The 20,811-nt window shown below is 53.2% G+C and overlaps 1 protein-coding gene across 7 annotated transcripts in view; it reads left to right on the forward strand.

Annotated features, from left to right (window-relative positions):
* PLEKHA6 (pleckstrin homology domain containing A6) overlaps positions 1-20,811 on the forward strand; it is a 147,244-nt gene that overhangs the window by 105,227 nt on the left and 21,206 nt on the right. For 4 of the 7 annotated variants that reach the window (XM_066361995.1, XM_066361993.1, XM_066361994.1 and 1 more), the window contains exons 6-13: positions 2,002-2,106; positions 2,764-2,836; positions 6,054-6,154; positions 9,976-10,178; positions 11,672-12,220; positions 13,452-13,947; positions 14,423-14,509; positions 15,601-15,654. In XM_066361995.1, the coding sequence (XP_066218092.1) occupies positions 2,002-2,106; positions 2,764-2,836; positions 6,054-6,154; positions 9,976-10,178; positions 11,672-12,220; positions 13,452-13,947; positions 14,423-14,509; positions 15,601-15,654 (1,668 nt within the window). The remainder of the gene's footprint in view (positions 1-2,001; positions 2,107-2,763; positions 2,837-6,053; positions 6,155-9,975; positions 10,179-11,671; positions 12,221-13,451; positions 13,948-14,422; positions 14,510-15,600; positions 15,655-20,811) is intronic. The other 3 variants (XM_066361998.1, XM_066362000.1, XM_066361997.1) reach the window with 2 other exon arrangements.

Consider the following 20,811-nt stretch of genomic DNA (forward strand, 5'->3'; position numbering starts at 1 on the left):
TGTGTGCCCTGACTGGGAATTAAATCCAGGACGTCCATATGCCAGGCTAGCACTCTATCTATCCACTGAGCCAACAGGCCAGGGCCAGGTTAATATTATTTAATGCTTTAGTATAGTCAAGGATGGAGCAGCCTTGCTTCAATGACATTGCAAGAGCCATTTCAGAAAAAGGTGGAGTAGGGTTAAAAGTGAATGGGAGGAGAGGAAGTCAGAACTCTTCCCAGTAACCTATCCCTGAAGAGAAAAAGGGAAGGAAGGGAAGGTGTTACCTGACAGCAGATGTCAGGTTAAGGGGGCATTCAGGCGTATGTGGGGGTAAGGGAGAAAGCGGGAGAGAGACAGACAGAGAGACACAGAGTTGCTTTAAGATAGAGATACCTGAGCATGTTTGCTGAGGAGAAGCCAGTGGAGAAGGAAAGGTTGAAGACAGATTTGAGAGATTATGATTGAGGAAGCAAAGTCTCAGAGGAAATGAAGGTTGGATGTGTTAGCTTTGAAAAGAGAACAATGCTTTTTTTTTTTTTTTTTAATACATTGGCAGGAAAGAGACAAAGATAGAGTAAGGGCAGTAATTTTCTGGGTAAAAGGGTGTGAAATTGATAACCTCAATTTTCTCTGTGGAAGAGGATCCAGTTCTACTGTGGGGAGGACACAGGGGGAAGGTGCAGGGCTCGGGAGAACGGTGGGGGTAGAGAATGGAGATGCCACCCGGGGCCGAGCGCAGCTGGGGCTGGGGGCCGTGAGTCTGCAGCGGCCTCAGACACAGGGGGAAGGTGCAGGGCTCAGGAGAAGGGTGGGGGTAGAGAATGGAGATGCCACCTGGGGCCGAGCGCAGCTGGGGCTGGGGGCCGCGAGTCCGCAGCGGCTTCATCCGTATGGCAGTGTGGTTTCTCAACAGCAGCCCCATAATCTAGCTGAGTGCAGGGAGGGTGAATGCTGTGATTAATCTGAGATTCTAAGTTGTAGAGAAGATTGAGCAGAGAGACAGGGGGGGAGTATTTGAGAGCGCAGTTGAGGCACTCTACTGTGGAGCCTGCACTCTGTGGGCAAATAACTGGAAGCAGGAGGTGGCTGATGGCTCCAGATCAAACGGGGAAGAATTAAGGAGCTGGTCATCCCACTGAAGTAGGAAAGCTTGTGTAACTGAGTAACAGGGTGAGAAAGCCCAAAGTGTGTAATGTTGTGATTGGAAAATGGGAATATTAGAATTGAGGATGTCCATGGTGAAGGGGCTTAGGTACTAACCAGGTCTGAGGTGTGGCCATGGGAGTCAGCTGCCGGGGGAGCTGGGCGCTGGAGGATTGTGATGTTGAGGGCATCAGGGTTGTATAAAGTTAAGGCATCGGATGAGTCATCCTCAAGAACAGTGCCACAGTGATGGCAAGACGGAATGGAGAGGATGACTGACTCTGAGAGAATATTCTAGAAGCTGATAGTGATGAGCAGGACTAAACGGTGGAAGATCAGTGATGCCTCAGGAAAGAGATTATTGCCAAAGTGCGGAAGAACGACAGTGTGCACATGGCAGTGAGGAGCCGGAACTCTCGTGGAGGTGTTCCCAGCTCTGTGGAACGTTGGACATTTGAGGATGGACAGGACTCAGAGGACGGTGGTGCAGGGAAGTTACTTGCAGTCGAAGGTTCCAGAAAGCATTATGAAAGAGGTCGGGAGGAAGGCCAGTAGATGAAAGGTAAGCCAGGAGTGAAATGAAAAATCTTATTTTCCCTATAAGAAAACCCCCAAAGCTCCCAAAGCCCCCTCTTCTCTCGTACAGGCAGGATTATTCATTTGAGCCCTGCTTTAGAAATAAGAAAAAGAGCCAAAGACTTCAGAGGCTGTGCTCTTGAGTTAGCAGCAGATCCAAGATTCACACGTGGGCCTCTGAGCTTGAGGGCACCTTGGGGTAACCCCAGAGGCGTACAGCTGTCCCCTTGGCCAGTGGAACAGAACACAGGAGAAGGAAGAAGTAGGGCCAGCCTCTCTCTCTCTCTGCCTCCCTAGGCCACCCGGACCTCCCGCAAGGCCATTGCCTTTGGCAAGCGCTCACACTCCATGAAACGGAACCTCAACGCACCTGTCACCAAGGCAGGCTGGCTCTTCAAACAGGTGAGGCCCCCTCGCCATTCTGCCCCCCATGCCCAGTGCTTCTTCTCACACCTCTGTAATTCCTCTGTGGTTACATAGCCTGTGTCTGTTTGTTATGTCCTCCGCATTTCTCATTTGGTATATCTCTGAATGAATCTCCTAATTTTATGAAAACTCAGAGAAGTCAAATCTCTTCCCAAAATCACACAGGAAAAATAGTGTCATTTTCGGGAATCCAGCTAGATCTCCTGATGGGCAGATAAAACGATTTTGAAATGTGCTGGGTTACTCCCCCCACTCCCCATTGGAGCAACCTACTGGTTCGTCCTCAGCTGGTCGCTCTTGCTATGGAAAGGGCAGTGGTTGTGGTGTCTCCTTTAAGTTCTGGCCTTGCCCCTGTCCCTGCCTGCTCACTGATTCTGGCTCATCTTTTGCCCTTTTTTATCTTCCCTGGCAGGGACTGAGGCCCAGAATGACAGAGCTGAAGGCTGCAGGCAATAATCCAATGTCAGGTTCTTGCATCTAGGGCCTCAGGGGGTTGCTGCCACTTGTTCGTGGCCAAGCTGCAACCCGAGACAGGATGTCCTTACAGTTAGTGCAGAGCCCTCCCCATCGCCTCCTGCTCTGCCACATGCCCAGCTCACAGCCCCTGCTGTCTGTTTCTCCCCGTGCCCGCAGGCCAGCTCTGGGGTCAAGCAGTGGAACAAGCGCTGGTTCGTCCTGGTGGATCGCTGCCTCTTCTACTATAAAGGTGAGCTTGCCCCTATGCCAGTGGGGGCAAGAGTGCCCTGCCACTCAGCTTCGTCCTGCCAGATCACTGGGCTTTGCTTTGGACAGACATTGGGAGACAGCAGATCTGCCCCCTGCAGTCTCCAGCACCAGTGGGGTGTCCCAGTGGGATAAACACAGAGCTTACTTGCTCAAGCATTCACTCACTCACTCCCATTCAAATTTACCATGTGCCTACTAGGTTTCAGGCAGAGTTCTAGGCCCTGACTGGTGATATGAGGTAAACAGTACAGTCCAATACAGGTGGTGAAGTGTGGGAAAGGAGTGGAAAGGGAGGATGGGGAGGAAAAGGAGGAAGAGAGGAAGGTCCCTACCCTAATCACTACTGGTAGGTCACCTACTAACTGGAGCTTGTATGCTGATCTTCTTCCTGTCCCATGGAATGCACGATCCGATGCATGAAGGCAGCAATTTTGTCCGTTTTGTTCACTGTTGTATCCACAACACAACAATGCATGACACATAGTAGGTGCTCCATCAGTGTGGAATAAATGGATATCCCTAGTTTCTGCCCTACTTGCCCACCCAACGCTCACTTCCGACACTCTAAAAAAAAAAAAAAAAAAAAAAAAAGAAGGTAAAGATCTGATAATTTGCAGCAATTTCTAGGAAGGTATTTTAAAAATATACACAGCAACATTGTGTCAAGGAGGGCACAGAGAACCAGTGAGGGTGATGGTAATGGTGGTTTCTGTCACACTGACTCATGGCACTGGGTGGAGAAGGGTGAAATGACTTTGCAGCAGGAGAGACATGGGCCTCCACGCGCCTCCATGCCCCTCCACACGCCTCCACGCCCCTCCACGCGCCTCCACGCCCCTCCACGCGCCTCCACGCCCCTCCACGCGCCTCCACGCCCTTTCACATGCCTCCACGCCCCTTCACATGCCTCCACGCCCCTTCACATGCCTCCACGTGCCTCCACGCCCCTCCATGCCCCTCTGTGCCCCTCTATGCCCCTCCACATGCCTCCACGCCCCTCTATGCCCCTCCATGCCCCTCTGTGCCCCTCCATGCCCCTCTGTGCCCCTCTATGCCCTTCTGTGCCCCTCTATGCCCCTCCACATGCCTCCACGCCCCTCCACACACCTCCACGCCCCTCCACGCCCCTTCACATGCCTCCACGCCCCTCTATGCCCCTCCATGCCCCTCTATGCCCCTCCACATGCCTCCACGCCCCTCTATGCCCCTCCATGCCCCTCTATGCCCCTCCATGCCCCTCTATGCCCCTCCATGCCCCTCTATGCCCCTCTATGCCCCTCCACATGCCTCCATGCCCCTCTATGCCCCTCTGTGCCCCTCTATGCCCTTCTGTGCCCCTCTATGCCCCTCCACATGACTCCACGCCCCTCCACACGCCTCCACGCCCCTCCACGCCCCTTCACATGCCTCCATGCCCCTCTATGCCCCTCCGTGCCCCTCTGTGCCCCTCCGTGCCCCTCTATGCCCCTCCACACGCCTCCACGTCCCTTCACATACCTCTATGCCCCAGGTATGGCAGAGCCCAGACTTATGTGGGCCTTCCTGGAGCAATTCCCTGAATCATTAACTTTGCCAAACAAAGATTGTCCCAGTGACCCCCCCCCATCCCCACCCCCAGCAATGCTATTCCTATGCCCTGACTTGCCACCACCTGAACTCTGAGGAGAGAAATAGGAGGAAGGGGCTATATTCAGGGTCGAGTCACAGAGGAAGCCCTGACGCTGGGTCAGAAGAGTCTACCTAGGCTGGGCTTCTAGGGTAGAGCGCTGCTCTGGGTCCAGAGTAGGAACAAAGTTGAGGGGAAGCCAGGCTCCCTGCAGAGGGGAGACTCGGGGCCTGGCATGAGAGCAGAAACTTAAAAAGCTGTGCATTCCAAGGGGCACTGCTATGGGGGTCACTATCCACTGAAATGTTCTCAGGAGATCCCCTAGGCACCGTCCTAGACAGCACGAGGCAGAGGCCCAGTTCCCCAGGGGCTGACAGCCCTGCTTTCCTGAAGAAGCCCTGGGTCTCCAGCCCATGTCTCTCCTGCTCCTTTAGCTTAGTCCTTCTCTGGGTACCAGGTTGAAGCCTACACAGGAAGCTGGACTTTGCTCCAAGCATCTCATGCAAGTGATGAGTAAGAAGAACAAGAGAACAAGTGGAGTTTTATAAAGCCTAAGAGATTTCTTCTGAACCCTATCTGAGGGTTTTACAGAATCTCTAGCTCAGGGAATAAAGAGCTATCCTGGGCAAGTGGGAAGGTCTTGCCATGGACTCATCGTTGCCTCTATCCTGTCCCACAGAACACCCCCACCCTTTCAGGCCTCCTGCTGACAGCTGGGGGCCCGACGCGCTAATCCATCAGGCTCCTTTGGAGATCCGGGATGAATTATGTAACAGCCTGATTGTCAGCCTGATCCAGAGGGGCAGGAGGCCATGCAAGGGCAAGCCTTCCCCAGAGACACAGGGACTGTAAAGGGGGTGTGGATCTGTGTCTCAAGAGGACAAAGCAAGATGCTGGGTGCCTGGGCGAACCTTAGAAACAGTCGCCCAGAGGAGCCCGAACCAAAGAGGAGACTGTCCACTCTCCCACGCCCTGTCCCATTATCCTGCTACGTCTATGGCCATTGGAATTGTCTTGTGTTGGACAGGCCCTATGCATAGTGGAGTGGTTAAGAATGATAGCTTGGGAGTCAGAATTCTTGGGTTCAAAGACCAGTCCCCCACTTTCTACCTAAGTGACCTTGGACAAATTACTTATCCTCTCTGTGTCTCAACCTGCTTCCTATAAAATGGGGCTAATAACAGTACCTGTTCATGGCATTTCTGAGAGGGTTAAATCCACGAAGGCATTTCCCTTAGAACAGTGTCTGATGTAGAGTGAAAACTCTAAAACATTAGCTCTAATGGATTTGCTTACTTGTGTACCAGAATGTCAGCTCCCTGAGCGTGGGACTGCTTCCCTCTCATTCACCTCTGGACATGTCTAGATCCTGTCTGCGGAGCCACCAGGCACCCCGTTGCCCCCAGCTCCAGGGAGCATCTCTTGTTGTCGTGCAGAGCACACCCTGTGTGCTGTGTGTGGAGGCCCTGAGTGCTAATAGTAGGTTAGCAACAAATATTTACTGCGATTTATCATAATAGGGCTGACGTGTGCCTCTCTCCTCCCCCTGCACGTGCACACACATCTCATTCTCGCCTCTGTTTCCTGACAGATGAGAAGGAGGACAGCGTCCTGGGGAGCATCCCCCTCCTGAGCTTCCGGGTGGCCGCTGTCCAGCCCTCAGACAACATCAGCCGAAAACACACCTTTAAGGTCAGTCGGCCTTCCTCTCCCAGGTCAGATGGGGGAGAAAGGCCTGATAGGGGGAGGGAGAAGGTTCTGGAGCCACCTCCTGAAGGAGTCTGAAGGGGTCGCAGAGGGCGGGGGTGGGCAGCGGCCCCTGGACGCAGTGCAGGCTGTCGTAAGGCTGAAACTAGGCTGTGCTGGGACCCCTTCCTCTTTCCTCGGGCACTGGATGGATGATTCTCCCCAGGATAGGCCGGGAGAGATGTGCTTCAGGGCTACTACGGTTTTCCCTAGGGGAGAAGGGAGGACTGTATCAGACCTATCAGGATAAATATCAACACGTGCAGCCCAGTTGCGTCCTGAGCCTGCGGACGCTCTGCCCAGTGGCCTGGCACCCGGGAGACTCCCGCAGCAGAGGCAGGAGCGTGGGCTGGAGAGGGGCTGGCATTCTGTCTGGGAAGTTTTCCTCCTCACCTTGGGCCCAGCGAACTAGATCCACAATCAAACTTACTCAAATTCCAGTCTTCAGAGAAAATTCGGAGATGAGTTTCCTCACAAGCAAGAGGAGCCAGCCTCATGTAGACAATCTGAGAGAGCAGGAGAGCGGGAAGAGGGGCTCCTCTGCCTGCTCAGCGTGGCGCCCAGCGAACCCCCGGGGCCCTCCCATCAAAGCCGGCAGCAGGTTCCTCCTAGTGGTTTTTCATATTTAAAAATTTATGACCTATTACATATGATTAAAAAAAAGAAAAGAAAAGAAAACCCAGGCTCTTTCTGTATTTTATGATGTAAAGACCGTAGGTTCCTTTTCACTTTCCAAATATGAAATTATGATGTTGCCCATGCATTTTCTTAGCATAAAGCCCTCTCTCCCCAGTTAAGAATTGCTGTCCAAAGCTCTGAAAACCTGAAGCTGTGGTGCTAGATAATAGAACCTACAGGTCACCCCCGGTCATCACCTGAGCCTCAGAGATGGTCCTTTTCTGTCCTTCAGACTCTGGTCACCTGGCCACAGAAAGGAGGTGGGCAGCATACCCAGGTGCTGCTCTGGGAACAAGGAGGGACTTTTTTTGGCACATAATTAGTTTCCAGCCTCCCTGGGTCCTGTCTGCCAGAGGTGTGAACAGAATGAACAATTAATAAAACTCTGGCTCCAGAGAGCTGGGTTCTAGCTGGGGAAATAGGAGCAGGCCGTTTAGCCAACAACAAACAGTGCTGCTCTACGCAGACGCACACACACACCCACACAGGCAGACAGCCTGTCTCGCCCTCTCTTCCAGACCTGTGCACAGACACATGCACACTCCAGCTCGGAGCTCAGCAGGCATCAGATTAACATCCGATGACTGACACACACAGCCACCAGGGCCCCCAGATCTTACTTCTGTGCCCATTAGCCCCTCTCCTCCTTCCACATCCCCCAAGGAGTGCACTGCCTCTTTAAACCAACTCCGAGAGCTGTGTTCATTCAGTGGCCACAAAGGGTTCCAACTGTGGCTATTCAGAGGCCCTTCCCCAGGGAGGGGAGGGGAGTGGAGACAGATGGGAGGCTTGTCCTGCTGTGGCTATCAAGCGAAACTCTTGAATGGCTGATAATGAGCCTGGACCGTTCCTGCCTAGCCTACTACTGAATGCCTTAAACTCTTCCTGTCCCAGCCCCATGGCAGCGGCTCAGTGGACTTCACCCCGCTGGGGCGCCTCCCTCAGTTCTCTGGTCCCCTTTCCTGGCTCCAGGCTGGTGTTCCCTCCACACTCCCCTTTAGTTGCCTCGTCGTGCCCAGGCCCTCTGACTCCCCCACTCACCAGCAGTTGTTCCCAGGCCTTTGCTCCCCCCTTGTTTCCCTGTGGGCAAGTTGTGTCCTCCAGTGTGACCGTGAGCTCTTCAAGGGCAAAGAGCATGTCTTTGCTTTCCACGTGACTGGTGCCCAGAGCAGTGCTCGGCACTCACAGGAGGCTCATGAGGTGCTTAGCAGATTAACTTATTTGCTGCCCACTCCTGCCAGCCCAGGACACTCCCAGAGTCCCACCTGTGTCTCTCTGCTCTCCAATAACCTCGTGCTCTCCACCTCAGAGGGCTTGCCTGGACCTCTGTTCCCCACATCTCTGTGCAGTTTCAACCCCCAGACACAGCCTCACGGGCTTTTCCTCAGCACCTCCCTGCCTCCGCCAGCACATTGCGCCCCTGCTGGAGGGTGGGGACCGGCAGGATCCAGAGGAGGGAGACTCACCCCTGCCCCTAGAGAAGGAAGGTACGGGCTCCTGTCAGGAAGAACTCCTATGCAGGGGAAAGGGGCTGCAGTGGAGTGAAGGTCTGGCCAGGAAGCATTTGGAAGGTGTGGGTTTGATATTGCTGCTTAGGAGAGCCCTAGGGCTTGGCCAGAGGAGCCCTGTCTTCTCTCCTTTCAATCCCCAGAGGCCCAGAATTTAGCACCCAAGGGATCAGAGGCCAAAGTGAGGTTCCCATCTGAGACTTTTAATCGCTTTTGTACCTCTCACGCTGAGTGAGACAAATGTGCTTTTCATGGGAGAGTGAAGGGATCACTTTAGGGGTATGCTGAGGTCCAAGGAAGAATCTAGCTCTGGGCCCTGGCCAGTTGGCCCAGTGGATAGAGCATCGGCCTGGTACACGGATGTCCTAAGTTTGATTCCTGATCAGGGCACACAAGAGAAGTGACCATCTGTTTCTCTCCCCCTCTTTCTTTCTCTTCTCTTCTTCCTCTCCTCTCACAGTCAGTGGCTTGGTTGGTCCGAGCGTCAGCCCCAGGTGCTGAGGATAGCTCAGTTGATTCGAGCATCAGCCCCAGGTGCTGAGGATAGCTCAGTTGATTCGAGCATGAGCCCCAGATGCTGAGGATAGCTCAGTTGATTCGAGCATCAGCCCCAGATGGGGGTTGCTGTGTGAATCCCAGCCGGGGCTCATATGGAAGTCTGTCGCACTATCAGCCCTCCTCTCACTTAAAAAAAAAAGAGAGAGAGAGAGAGAATCTAGCTCTGGAGAATCTTTGTGGCCTAAGGATCTTAAGTTTCCGCAGGCAGACCTCTTCTCATTCAACAGATGCATCCGTTAAGGCCACAACTGGTCAGGAACAGAGCTAGGGTTAGCACTGGATCCTCTGACTTCTCTCCACCACCAGCCCAAATTCACTCGGTGCAACCTTCCATTCCCCCTCTTTGTAGGCTGAACTGGGCATTGCCAGGTACCATTGTCCTGATGGTAACACTGAGTAGAAGGGGATAGTTTGAGTAGCTCCCCACTTTCGGCTGTTCCTCAACATTCCTGCCATGTCATCTTCTGTCTCTCCCTCTGGTGTTTGGTTGACCTGTTCTCTGCTTCTCCTCCTTCTGACTGCGTGAGGACCCCTCCTCTGGACAGGAGCTCTCTTCTGGGTTCCCGCCTGCCGCACCTGCTTGCGGCCGCCAACTAGGTAGTGTGCTCTGACTGTCTGTGCATGCCCCTTGCATGCCACGAGAGGCCTGGCTGTCTCTGCATGGAAGAGACAGCGCTAGCTTCTCAGAGGCCAAGAGATTGGCATGTGCTGGGGGGCACCTCTCCCTGACATTGGGTAATTGCCCTTCAAATCAAAGATAGAATTTGATGGGGGAGTGGGTGTGGTAATTATCCCTCCTGCTTATAATCATCCCAGGTGGGCCAGGTAAGCTTGCCTGGACTGTCCGGTGATGTCCGGAGAGCTCACCAAGGCAGATAGCAGGGCATCATCTGGAGCAGTTGGCATACCTGTGGGCCCCCTCCTCTCCTTGCTCCTGAGCTCCATTTGGGAAAAAGAGCTACAGGTCTAGCAAGTGGCCTTCCTGACCACGCATCCTGGGGTGTGGGTGTCTTCTCCCTGCAGGTGACTGTGTGCTGGGTGGACGAGGCCGGGGCCAGTTCCACGCACTGCCTCTCCCCACAGGCCGAGCACGCTGGGGTCCGCACCTACTTCTTCAGTGCTGAGAGCCCTGAGGAGCAGGAGGCCTGGATCCAGGCTATGGGGGAGGCTGCCAGAGTACAGATTCCCCCAGCCCAGAAATCGGTACCCCAAGCTGTGCGTCACACGTGAGTGTCAGGGCGCTGGGCCTGGGTGTGGGGAGTTCTAGGCAAAAAGGAAGAGAGAGGAAGTGCCTCGCTTTATGCCGGCAGCGAGCCCAGGGTGCTGGCTTGACCCCTGAGGCGGGTGCTTGGCTCAGTGATTTCAGAGCTGGTAGTCCCTTCCCCTGACCAGCTCTTCTTCTTCTCTCGGAGCTAGTGGAGGCCAAGAGAGAAGCCAGGTTCCACTGGGGCCTGGCCAGGAGCCAAAGACCAGGATCATTTGCTCAGTTTTTCTTGACTGTGCATGTTAAGCACACAGTCTTTGGAGGCAGGTGGACTCAGGTTCGAATCCCAACTTGATTGGGTCCCACTTGCCCACAGGTTCATCCCAGTTGCCTACAGGGACACGTCAGTGTAAGTTACTTAACTTGTGAGCCCAAGTTTCTTCTCCTCAAAGGCAGCAATTATAATCCCACCTTACAGGTTGTTGTGATGAATAAACAGTAGTATATAAAGTGTTCCCATCACTTCCTCATCCGCAGTCTAGGCACCTGTCTCTACTTGAACTGGGTATTGAGTGTTGAGTTAGATGTTAAGGGGGATCCAGAAGAAGGTATTACAGTGTAGACTCCAAGGCTATTCACATCTTAGAAATGTTCACCAAGCCAGGTCTCAACAAGGATGCTGGAATATGTTGAGTTTGGGAACCTGTAGGGAGCACATTGTCATAAGATCCCATCTTTGCTTCCCCCAAGGGGCATACTTCCAGAAGTCCACTTATTCATTTCATAAATATACTGCTCACAAAAATTAGGGGATACTTTATTGCTTCATATTCATATTAGGGGAGATTCATCCCCTAATATTTGTGAGCAGTATATTTACTACAACTAGAAATATGTAAGGCACTCTATCAGGTGCTAGAGAAACAAGGGAGCAAAATTTTGAGGCACTCTTGCCTTGTGCAGCTTGATTCTAACAACAACAAAAAATCAGTCCTGGGAGAAGCTTGTTTTTGAGATGGGAACTAGCATGTTTCTATTCCTGTGAAGTTTGAGGCAACAGCTTGTGCCCTGGTCTGACCCCACAGCAGTCCTGTGCAGGGAGGCATTGTTGTCCCCATTCTGCCATCAAGGAGCCCAGGGCTTGTGGAAGTTGAGGAACTTTCTATAGGAGAGAGGGCTGACCTGTAACTAGCCTTTGTAGCGTGGGCATCAGCGTGGCTGGTGTTGTGAAACTTCAGTCTAGTGTGTACCAAGTGAGGGGGTTGTATCGGACAGGCCACCGAGGAGACCAAGCCTGGGCGAGGTGAGTCTTGGCTGTCGCTTGAAGGCTGGGCCAATGGCAGGTCAGCAGAGTGACCCACGGGAGAAGACCTGGAAGGCAGAATGAGCATGTTATGCAAAGGCAGAATTGGACAACCTTTTATAATAACTGGGAAACAGAATTGTAATTTATTGAATTCTGTTCCCCTTGCTACCTTTCTGCCTATCCTTCTCCGCTCCTTCTCTCCCTCCCAGTTTACCACTCCCCACTCAACTCCATGCTGGGCTGGAATCACTTACAACATCTCCCTTGGCACCCTGCAGCCACGAGAAACCAGATTCCGAAAACATCCCACCCAGCAAACACCACCAGCCGCTTCACAACAGCCTGCCCAAGCCCGAGCCAGAGGCGAAGACTCGAGGGGAGGGGGACGGCCGAGGCTGCGAGAAGTCCGAGAGGAGGCCTGAGAGGCCCGACGTCCAGAGTGAACCTCTGGTCAAAGCCAATGGCATCCCAGCTGGATTGGAACCAGTCTCAGAGCCCGGCAGCCCTTACCCTGAGGGCCCGAGGGTTCCAGGGGGCGGGGAGCAGCCCGCCCAGCCCAACGGCTGGCAGTATGGCTCCCCAAGCCGACCGCGAAGCACAGCTTTACCCCCCCAGGACTCGGAGAGTGGGGGGCACCGGCCGAGCTTCCCCCCACATGCAAACCCCGACAAGATTGCCCAGCGCAAGAGTTCCATGAACCAGCTTCAGCAGTGGGTGAACCTGCGTCGGGGGGTGCCCCCACCTGAAGACCTTCGGAGGTGAGGCCTGGGGAGGGGCAGGGGCGGAGCTGGGGTGCTGTCACAACTCAGGGCTGTGGCTGGGGGAGTGACAAGGGAGGCATCCCCTGTTGGAAACCTTTTGGAAGCCAGGCTGTCTTGGGAAACCAAGAGAACCCCAGGAGTCCCAGCTTACCCAAATCCTTTCCGGCCCCTGTGGCTCCCTCTGCCCCTGATTCTGTTCTTTGTCTACCTCCTTCAGGGGAAGGGACAGAGCACCCACTGTCTCTCCACAGCAGTGTTGGGTGGCCCATGAAACAGGCAGGCGGTCATAGGGAGGGGTCTTAATATGTTCCAGTTTGTCATCGTCCCCCAAGCTTCCGACCCTCTTACAAGATCCTCTGATCCAGTGTCTCACCAACAGGAGACTCACTAAGCAACTGCCAAGTCCACTCCGTTTTTGAACAGTTCTACTTGTTTGAAAGCCAGTGTTTACAAGCAGTTTTTAAAAAGAGGAAAGAAACAAAACTGTTGCCATTCATTGATCCTAGTTCTGCCCTCCAGACCAATTTACTCCTTTATCTAGTGATGGCTTTTAAACATTTGAAGATATTTATCAGGCCTGATCATTAGGGTGCTGAGGTCTGTACCTGACAGCCAGGGGCGGGCTGCTCGCCGCTGGTGGTCTGGTGTCTGGGGCCGCCCCTCTGGCCTGCCCTGGGGAGAGCCACTCACTTGGCATGCATCCCGTAAAGTCAGGGAAGCTGCCCTCTGTCCCTCCTCTGTCCCTCCTCTGTCCCTCTGTCCCTCCTCTGTCCCTCTGTCCCTCTCTGTCTCTTTCCTCCAGGTGCCTGGCAGGCTTGCTTTCTTCTGTTTGCCTCTCCGGACAGGATCTGATAAATTGGTTCATGTTGAGATAGAGATGGCTAATAAGGCTTAAAGTTTCTCCCCAGGGGTATTTCATTTTAAAGAGACAAAGATGGGAGCTCTGACTGGTGGAATTTTGGGCCTCAGCTGGATGAGGGAGGAGCTGTGAGGACAGGGTCTTCCCTGAACCTCTGAACCCAGATGTGGCGCTCTCTGTGCTCACAGGGCCGGGCTGAGACACTGCTCACCCGGGCTGAGACACTGCTCACCTGGGCTGAGACACTGCTCACCTGGTCAGGCCCCGCTCTAGCAGAGGAGGGAAGACTCAGAAGTGGGGCTGGAGCATGGGCACATGGGTAGGGGCGTGCCCACTCTGTCCACTTCCTCACACTGTCTTCTCTCTCAGTCCCTCTAGGTTCTACCCCATGTCCCGCAGGGCCCCTGAGTACTATGGCCCCTATTCCTCCCAGTACCCTGACGATTACCAGTACTACCCACCGGGGGTGCGGCCAGACAGCATCTGTTCCATGCCTGCCTACGATCGGATCAGCCCACCCTGGGCCGTGGAGGACAAGCGCCACTCCTTCCGCAATGGGTGTGGGTGGAAGGAGCCGGTTGGTTATGGGCAGCAGGATGGCACCGTCTGGATCCCCAGCCCCTCCCGCCAGCCAGTCTATTACAATGAGCTGGAGGCCACCTCTGGCTCCCTGCGCCGCCTGTCCTTGCAGCCCCGGTCCCACTCTGTGCCCCGCTCGCCCAGCCAGGGCTCCTACAGCCGCGCCCACATTTACTCCCCCGTCCGTTCGCCCAGTGCCCGTTTTGAGCGGCTGCCACCTCGCAGTGAAGACATCTATGCTGACCCCACTGCCTATGTGATGAGGCGATCCATCAGCTCTCCCAAGGTGAGCCACCACGTGCCCCACATTCCTCACCCCCTCAGGGCCCCCCAGAAGCCTGAGACCATCAGCCGAGAAGAGGTGGAGCTGCAGAAGATTGGGGCCACAGGCCACAGGGCTGTGTGGGCAGGGACAGCCAGCAATGCTCAGGGAGCCACTAATCTTGTGGTTCCATCCCCAAAAGAACTTCCCTGGGGGACTTGCTTTGCCCCCCTAGTAGGGACATTTCTTTCTGTGCCCGTTGCCAGATTATGCCAAGAACCCTAATTCTATATGAGGGCAGGGAGGATTCTGTCTTTCCAGATCTTGAGGACTTGAACAGATCACTGCAAGGATATTACACTGGATAAATGCTGTCCATTTTAGTTTGAAGTCTGCTCTGGGACAAGATACAAATATCCCTAACCTTGAACTTCAGTTGGTGGGGAAGTCTGTGTCCCAGCCGGACCCCCTCACCTCTCCAATCCCCTTTCTCTTCCAGTATGATTACCTGGGAGACAGGCGGCCAGTCCCTGCAGGACTGTACCCCTACAACTACCCATCACCCCCCACGGTCCACGATAAGATGGTACGTCCTCTACTCCCCTGCCATCCCCCTCAGGACCTCTCCCCCCAGGGAGGGCCGATCTGGGGCGGCCGCAGGGAGGCTCTGCGTCCAATGCCTTGACCATCTGGTTTCTAGTAGCCTCTGGATACCTCCTTCCCCCCCCCCCCAGCCAGGACTTGAACCCCCGTAGAGTTTGGTGCCAGTTATCCCTTCTCCTCTGTAACGCAGGGCAGAGGAGCAAGGACAGGATCTGGAAGCATGTATTGTCCTGATCCTCTGGGTGTCAGAATAATCCTGCAGCATGCCAAGGGGCCTGGACAGGGGCTTAGGCCGCGGGCTGGGGAGAAAGTCAGGCTCGAGCTCCCAACAACAGGCACGATCTTCTGCCCTGTCCCACTAAGCATATTTGCTGCCAGCTGGTCCTTGCCTGGAGTGCCACATTGGGGAAGGAGACAGTGGTAGGATTGAGGAAGAAAAGCTTTCCCATACCGTGTCTCCTCCTTCTCCCTCTCGACTGTGTGTCTTCCTGGAATTGGTTCTGAGAGTGTTTGTTTCCACCTGGAGAACTCGATGCAGATGCTCCACTTGAGGGGTTGGGGAGAACCACTGGAACCAACAGGCAGGATCCTTGCCCCTAAGGCCTGTTGCTGCCCCTGTCCCTGCACAGCACCAGAGGCCAGGGTGGGCGGGAGGACTGGTCCTCTGTACCCTGTCTTTCTCCTCTGCTGGTGTCCAAACTCCAGCCTTGACACATGGTCAATGGACCCATCCAGAAACAAAGAGATTTCCCCAGTAAGCTCAGAAACATCCGCTGGAGGTGCCGTCTAGATAGCTCCAGTAGTGCTTCCCTCCCCCGGGAAGGGCCCGGCCTAGCCAGGAGCGCTGGAGCGGGGGTCCCAGTGTGTCTCCCGTGGCTGGGCTGGGCGGTCCAGTCCTGTGGGCTTCTGCGCCTGCCACGCCCTCACCCCCAGAAGGCCCCAGGACTCCTCCAGGCCAGAGAGGCCTCTTGTCCTTGCCCAGCTAACTCTTAACTGCTTTGCTTCCTTTTTATTGTTTTCTTTTGTCGTGTTCCTGTTTGTTTGTGTTGCCGTTGGGCCTCGGGCTCCGGGTAGGATGAACTTTTAGACCTTCAGTTGCAAAGAAACCTAGAGTATTTGGATCAGCAGGTAGGCAGAGCTGGTGCCCCCTTGTCACCCTCCTGCCCCTGTCACATCTCCCCACTCCTTCCCACCTCCTTCCCCACTCCTCATCATCCATCCATTTGACAACCTTTGTTGGCACAGCCAGGACACAACAAAGTGGCTTATATTTTGGTTTGCACCTTCAGAGCCCTCTCTTCAAAGCCCTTTAGGGCAGCTGGAAGTTTCTTGGGGAAAGGAGAATATAAATGACCATATGAATAATTAATGCCACCTCCTGTTTTTCAACCCAGATGGAACTGCCCCCAGGGGGCAGGCAGGAGGGACTGGCAGAGATGAGAGGGAGCTCCTTACTTGGGCCTAAAATGTTAGGATTTAGTTCCTCTTGAACCTAGGAAATTGTCCTGTCATACTCCACAGGCTGCTGTAAAACTCCACAATTTGTAATCTGAGTTCTACAGACCTGTTCCTAGGATGATTTTAAAACTGTATCAATTCCGTGTATTTGGTAGTTCCTTCATGCAATTCTTCAGTGTACACAGCTTATGTTTTCCTGATAATTCACTACAGTGAGCTGAGGGAGGAATTTCAACCCAGTTTTACAGCTGAGTGTCCTGAAGGGGCAGTGATTGCTCTCACAGAATGGAAGCGATTGGCCGCCTGGGCTCCCAGTTCTACCCATGAGCAACCTGGCCTTGTGATGCTGGGCTGTGGCACTCACTGGGCTTCGACAGGCCAGCGGTCCACATGCTGGGCATTTATCTGAGCGTATACTCGTATGTTCAGATCTGTGCTACAGATCATAGGGGAACCTGGCCATGCATACACTGTCCTGTAGAGGCAGCCTGGGGGGGGGGGGGGTTGAAAATAATAATGATAATAATAACATTACTGGCAGCGGCCACCAAAATTGGGTGCTTCCTTCATGTGCCATACTATTCTAAGCACTTTAGAGAGCCTAATTCATTTAATCTTTATAACAACCCTGTAAGGTGGGTACTATGATTATCCTCATTTTGTAACTGGTAAAACTAAAGCACAGAGAAGTTAGAAGACATGCCAGGAACACACAGCCAGTGCATGGCAGAGCTTAGAATATGATTCTGAGCTTTTGACCTAGTTTACAGCTGAGGAAAGATCTAATATATGAATATTCTGGCATCAAACCTCATTGAGATGATTTTGTGTTCTCAAAGCTGTAGAAAGAATCATAAATGTGAGCCTTACCAGGCAGTAGCACAGGGAACAGAGCATTGGCCTGGGATGCAGAGGACCCAGCTTTAAAACCTGAGATCCTCGGTTTAAGCGCAGGCTCATCTGGCTTGAGCATGGGCTCGCCAGCTTGAGCATGGGTTGACTGGCTTGAGTGTGGGATCATAGACATGGCTCCACGGTCGCTGGCTTGAAGCCCAAAGTCACTGGCTTGAGCAAGGGATCACTTGCTGTGCTGTAGCCCCCTGGTCAAGGCACATGTGAGAAAGCAATCAATGAACAGCTAAGATGCTGCAAGGAAGAATTGATGCTTCTCATCTGTCTAACCTTCCTGTCTGTCTGTCCCTGTCTGTCCTTCTCTCTCTCACTTAATAATAATAATAATAATAATAATAAACATGAAAGCAGAGGATAGAGCTGTGACTGCTGGTGGTTCTCATCACGAGCCACATGGCCAGCATCACACTGGGCCTCGATGTCCTCATGAGCTCACCCTCATAGAAGACCCTGGGCACTGGGGAGCACTGAGATCTGTGTTTCAGTCAGCCAGGGGAGCTCCCGGCCCCCAAGGACATTGTAGTTTAGTTCTAGAACGCAGCATGTGTTGTCTGTCCAGTCCACGTGGGTGTCCAGTCCAGGGTACCAATCCCACGCAGGCTCGGAAGCACTGACTCCCACAGGAGCAGAGTCTACTGTGCTGGGAATGGTGAGGAACAGCACTCAGTGACCCCCGGACTCTGGTGGGCTTTCCTCCCTGTGACCCATCCATAACACCTGGCTGTCCAATTACTCAATGCAGACAGCAGTGCCTTTTCCCGGGGTGTCTGTCCTCCCAGAGGGGCGGGGCCCTTAGGCTGGGGCTTCAGAAGTAAGCTTTCAGATGATCGCCTCCTAGATAAACAGATATTTTAGATATTCTTAAAAGTCAGTTTTATATGATGAGTCCAGAACATAGACACTGCACTTTAGCTCCAACTCTGCATTTAAAAGGAATTTCTTTTTTAAGAGAGAGAAAGGAACAGACAGACAGGAAGGAAGAAGGATGGGAAACATCAACCCATAGTTGCGGCACCTTAGTTGTTCATTGATTGCTTCTCATATGTACCTTGATGGGAGGCTCCAGCTGAGCCAGTGACCCCTTGCTCAAGTCAGTGACCTTGGGCTCAAGCCAGTGACTATGGGGTCATATCTATGACCCCATGCTCAGGCTGTGACCCCACACTCAAGTTGGTGAGCCTGTGCTAAAGCCAGCAACCTCTGGTTTCAAACCTGAGTCTTCATCATCCCAGGCCGATGCTGTATCCATGTGCCACTGCCTGGTCAGGCAGGAAATTTTGGGGTTTGTTTTTTTTAAGCACGCATGCAAGAGAGAGACAGGCAGGAAGGGGAAAAGATGAAAAGCATCAACTCGTAGTTACATCACTTTAGTTGTTCAGTGATTATTTCTCATACAATGTGCCTTGATGGGGGGTGGCAGGGGGGTAGTCCTCAAGCCCAGCCAGTGACTCTGCTCAAGCAAGTGAGCTTGGTCTCAAGCCAGCAACATTGGGCTTCAAGCCAGTGACCTTTGGGCTTAAGCCAGCAACCCCACACTCAAACTGGTGAGCCTGTGCTCAAGCAGGCTGAGCCCATGCTCAAGCCAGTGACCTAGGCGTTTTGAACCTGGGACCTTAGCCTCCAGGCTTGATGCTCTATTCACTGCACCATCACAGGTCAGGCTACAAGAATTTTTTTTTTTTTTCTGAAGCTGGAAATGGGGAGAGACAGTCAGACAGACTCCCGCATGTGCCCGACCGGGATCCACCTGGCACGCCCACCAGGGGCGATGCTCTGCCCACCAGGGGGCGATGCTCTGCCCCTCCGGGGCGTCGCTCTGCTGCAACCAGAGCCACTCTAGCGTCTGGGGCAGAGGCCAAGGAGCCATCCCCAGAGCCCGGGCCATCCTCGCTTCAATGGAGCCTCGGCTGCGGGAAGGGAAGAGAGAGACAGAGAGGAAGGAGGGGGTGGGGGTGGAGAAGCAAATGGGCACTTCTCCTATGTACCCTGGCCGGGAATAGAACCCGGGTCCCCTGCACGCCAGGCCGACGCTCTACTGCTGAGCCAACCGGCCAGGGCCAAGAATTTTTTTTTTAAACCTTGAAAATCTCACTTAGTCTCTCTGGGCCTTTGTTTTCTCAGTTATAAAATGGACATTGTAGAACCTGCCCTTTCTACCTTATAAAGTTATTAAGAGAATCAAGTTAGAATATATATAAGAGCACTTTGTTAGGCATTGGCAACGAGTGGTGATTGCTGCTATGATTAGTTTATTGTTCTTCGAAAACTCAATTTAAAATATTCACTGAGCACCCTTACTATGTATAAGGCACTGGGCTAGGTACTTTCTCACAAAACCTGTCTAATATGTTGGAGAGACAGAGGGTAGTACACAGGACTCCTCCTAAAGGGAGGATCCACACGGGCTGAAAGATGCCCCAAGCCACATCAGGGGTGGGAGCAAGCCAGGGCAAGGACACTCCTGCTTCTCTGCTTTACTGCTTTAGATCTATTGGTTGGGGAAGGAATGCGATCAGTGGGTGTTCAGGAAGAGCCTGGGCCTCCTCGGCCCTCTCAAAGCCCGATGTTGGTAGATTTGCCTTGTCTCCCATACACACATATCCACCTACACACAGGAGGCAGACATGAACAGAAACACACATGCACACCCCATACACAGTAAGCACAATTTCATACACACAAGCTCCAAAAGATAGGGATCAATTTGAGTTCAGATTCTTACAGAAAATGTGGTTGATGTTCTATTAACTTTTAACTTTTTCACAAAGACTCAACCTCATATTACAGCTCCTCTTTTGAAAGTCTTTTAAATGACCTTTTATACCATAGGAAAAATTTCTAGCTGGGTTAATGAGGTAGAAAAATCAGATCCTAGGAAATCCTTTTAAAATGCTGTAGACGCTGCAAATGAGGGTGACGGGTTCCCCGTGCCCACCCACAGCTACACGGTACAAGGACAACACATGTGGGCCCGGGAAAGATCGGAAAGACAAGGGCAAGCACTGTGGGGACCTCCTGAACTGGGAACCCAGAGACCTGCCCTAAGATGGCGCTGTCTCTTCCCTTACTCACTTCTCCTCCCCCCAAGAGCTTTTCCTAGACAACTCCTTTCTGCTGCCCACTCCTGCAGATGGACTGAGTTAAAGGGACATAGCCAAAACGCTCCCTAGCATGTTCACTTTTTGATGCTGTCACACTGGAACCAGTGGGGGAAATGATACAATTTCTGATTGATTTGGTTGGCTTGTCCCCCCTCTCTTCCTCCCTCCCTCCCTCCCTCCCTCCCTCCCTCACTCACTCACCTTTCTTTCTCTCTCTTTTCCATTTGGCAAATAGTCTTTCCCCCCCATGTTCCTAATATTTCTTGAGACATAAGATAACGTACGTGTTGGCAGAGCAGTGTTCCAGTATCTGGTGTCCCTTTAACATGGCTTGCTTGTTTTGGCCTCCTTATTTGCTCCCTAGCGTCATCCAAGATCGGCATGGATGCTACCAGCCCAGCTCTGGAAACCGTGTTTAGCAATCCTTTCTACTCTAGAGCCAAGAGGTGGGCAGGGGTTGGGGAGAGAGACCTGTGCCTATATGTTTGGGAAGACCCATCCACAGAGCAGGTCCCAGCTGTTCTTTTTCAGTTGTTTCATTTATTTCAAGTTTTTTGGAGACTGGCCTTTGCAACTGCCTGTGTGGTCTTTGACCAAAGCAGAGAAATTAGAGCCGGGGCAAGGAGATAACGGCCTTGGCCGATGTGGATGAGACCCACAATACTCAGGCACCCTGGGGAAGCGTCCTTGGGCTGGGGCTTCTTCAGAGCTGCGAGCAAGGGCACAGTGGCTGCCCAGCTCCCTCCTGCGGCCTTTCCTCAAGGGCAGCTTCAGTGCTGGTCCTGAGAGAGAGTTCACAAAGGGAGAGCGATGG

Source organism: Saccopteryx leptura, chromosome 2, assembly GCF_036850995.1.
Source record: "Saccopteryx leptura isolate mSacLep1 chromosome 2, mSacLep1_pri_phased_curated, whole genome shotgun sequence".
Lineage (NCBI taxonomy): Eukaryota > Metazoa > Chordata > Mammalia > Chiroptera > Emballonuridae > Saccopteryx > Saccopteryx leptura.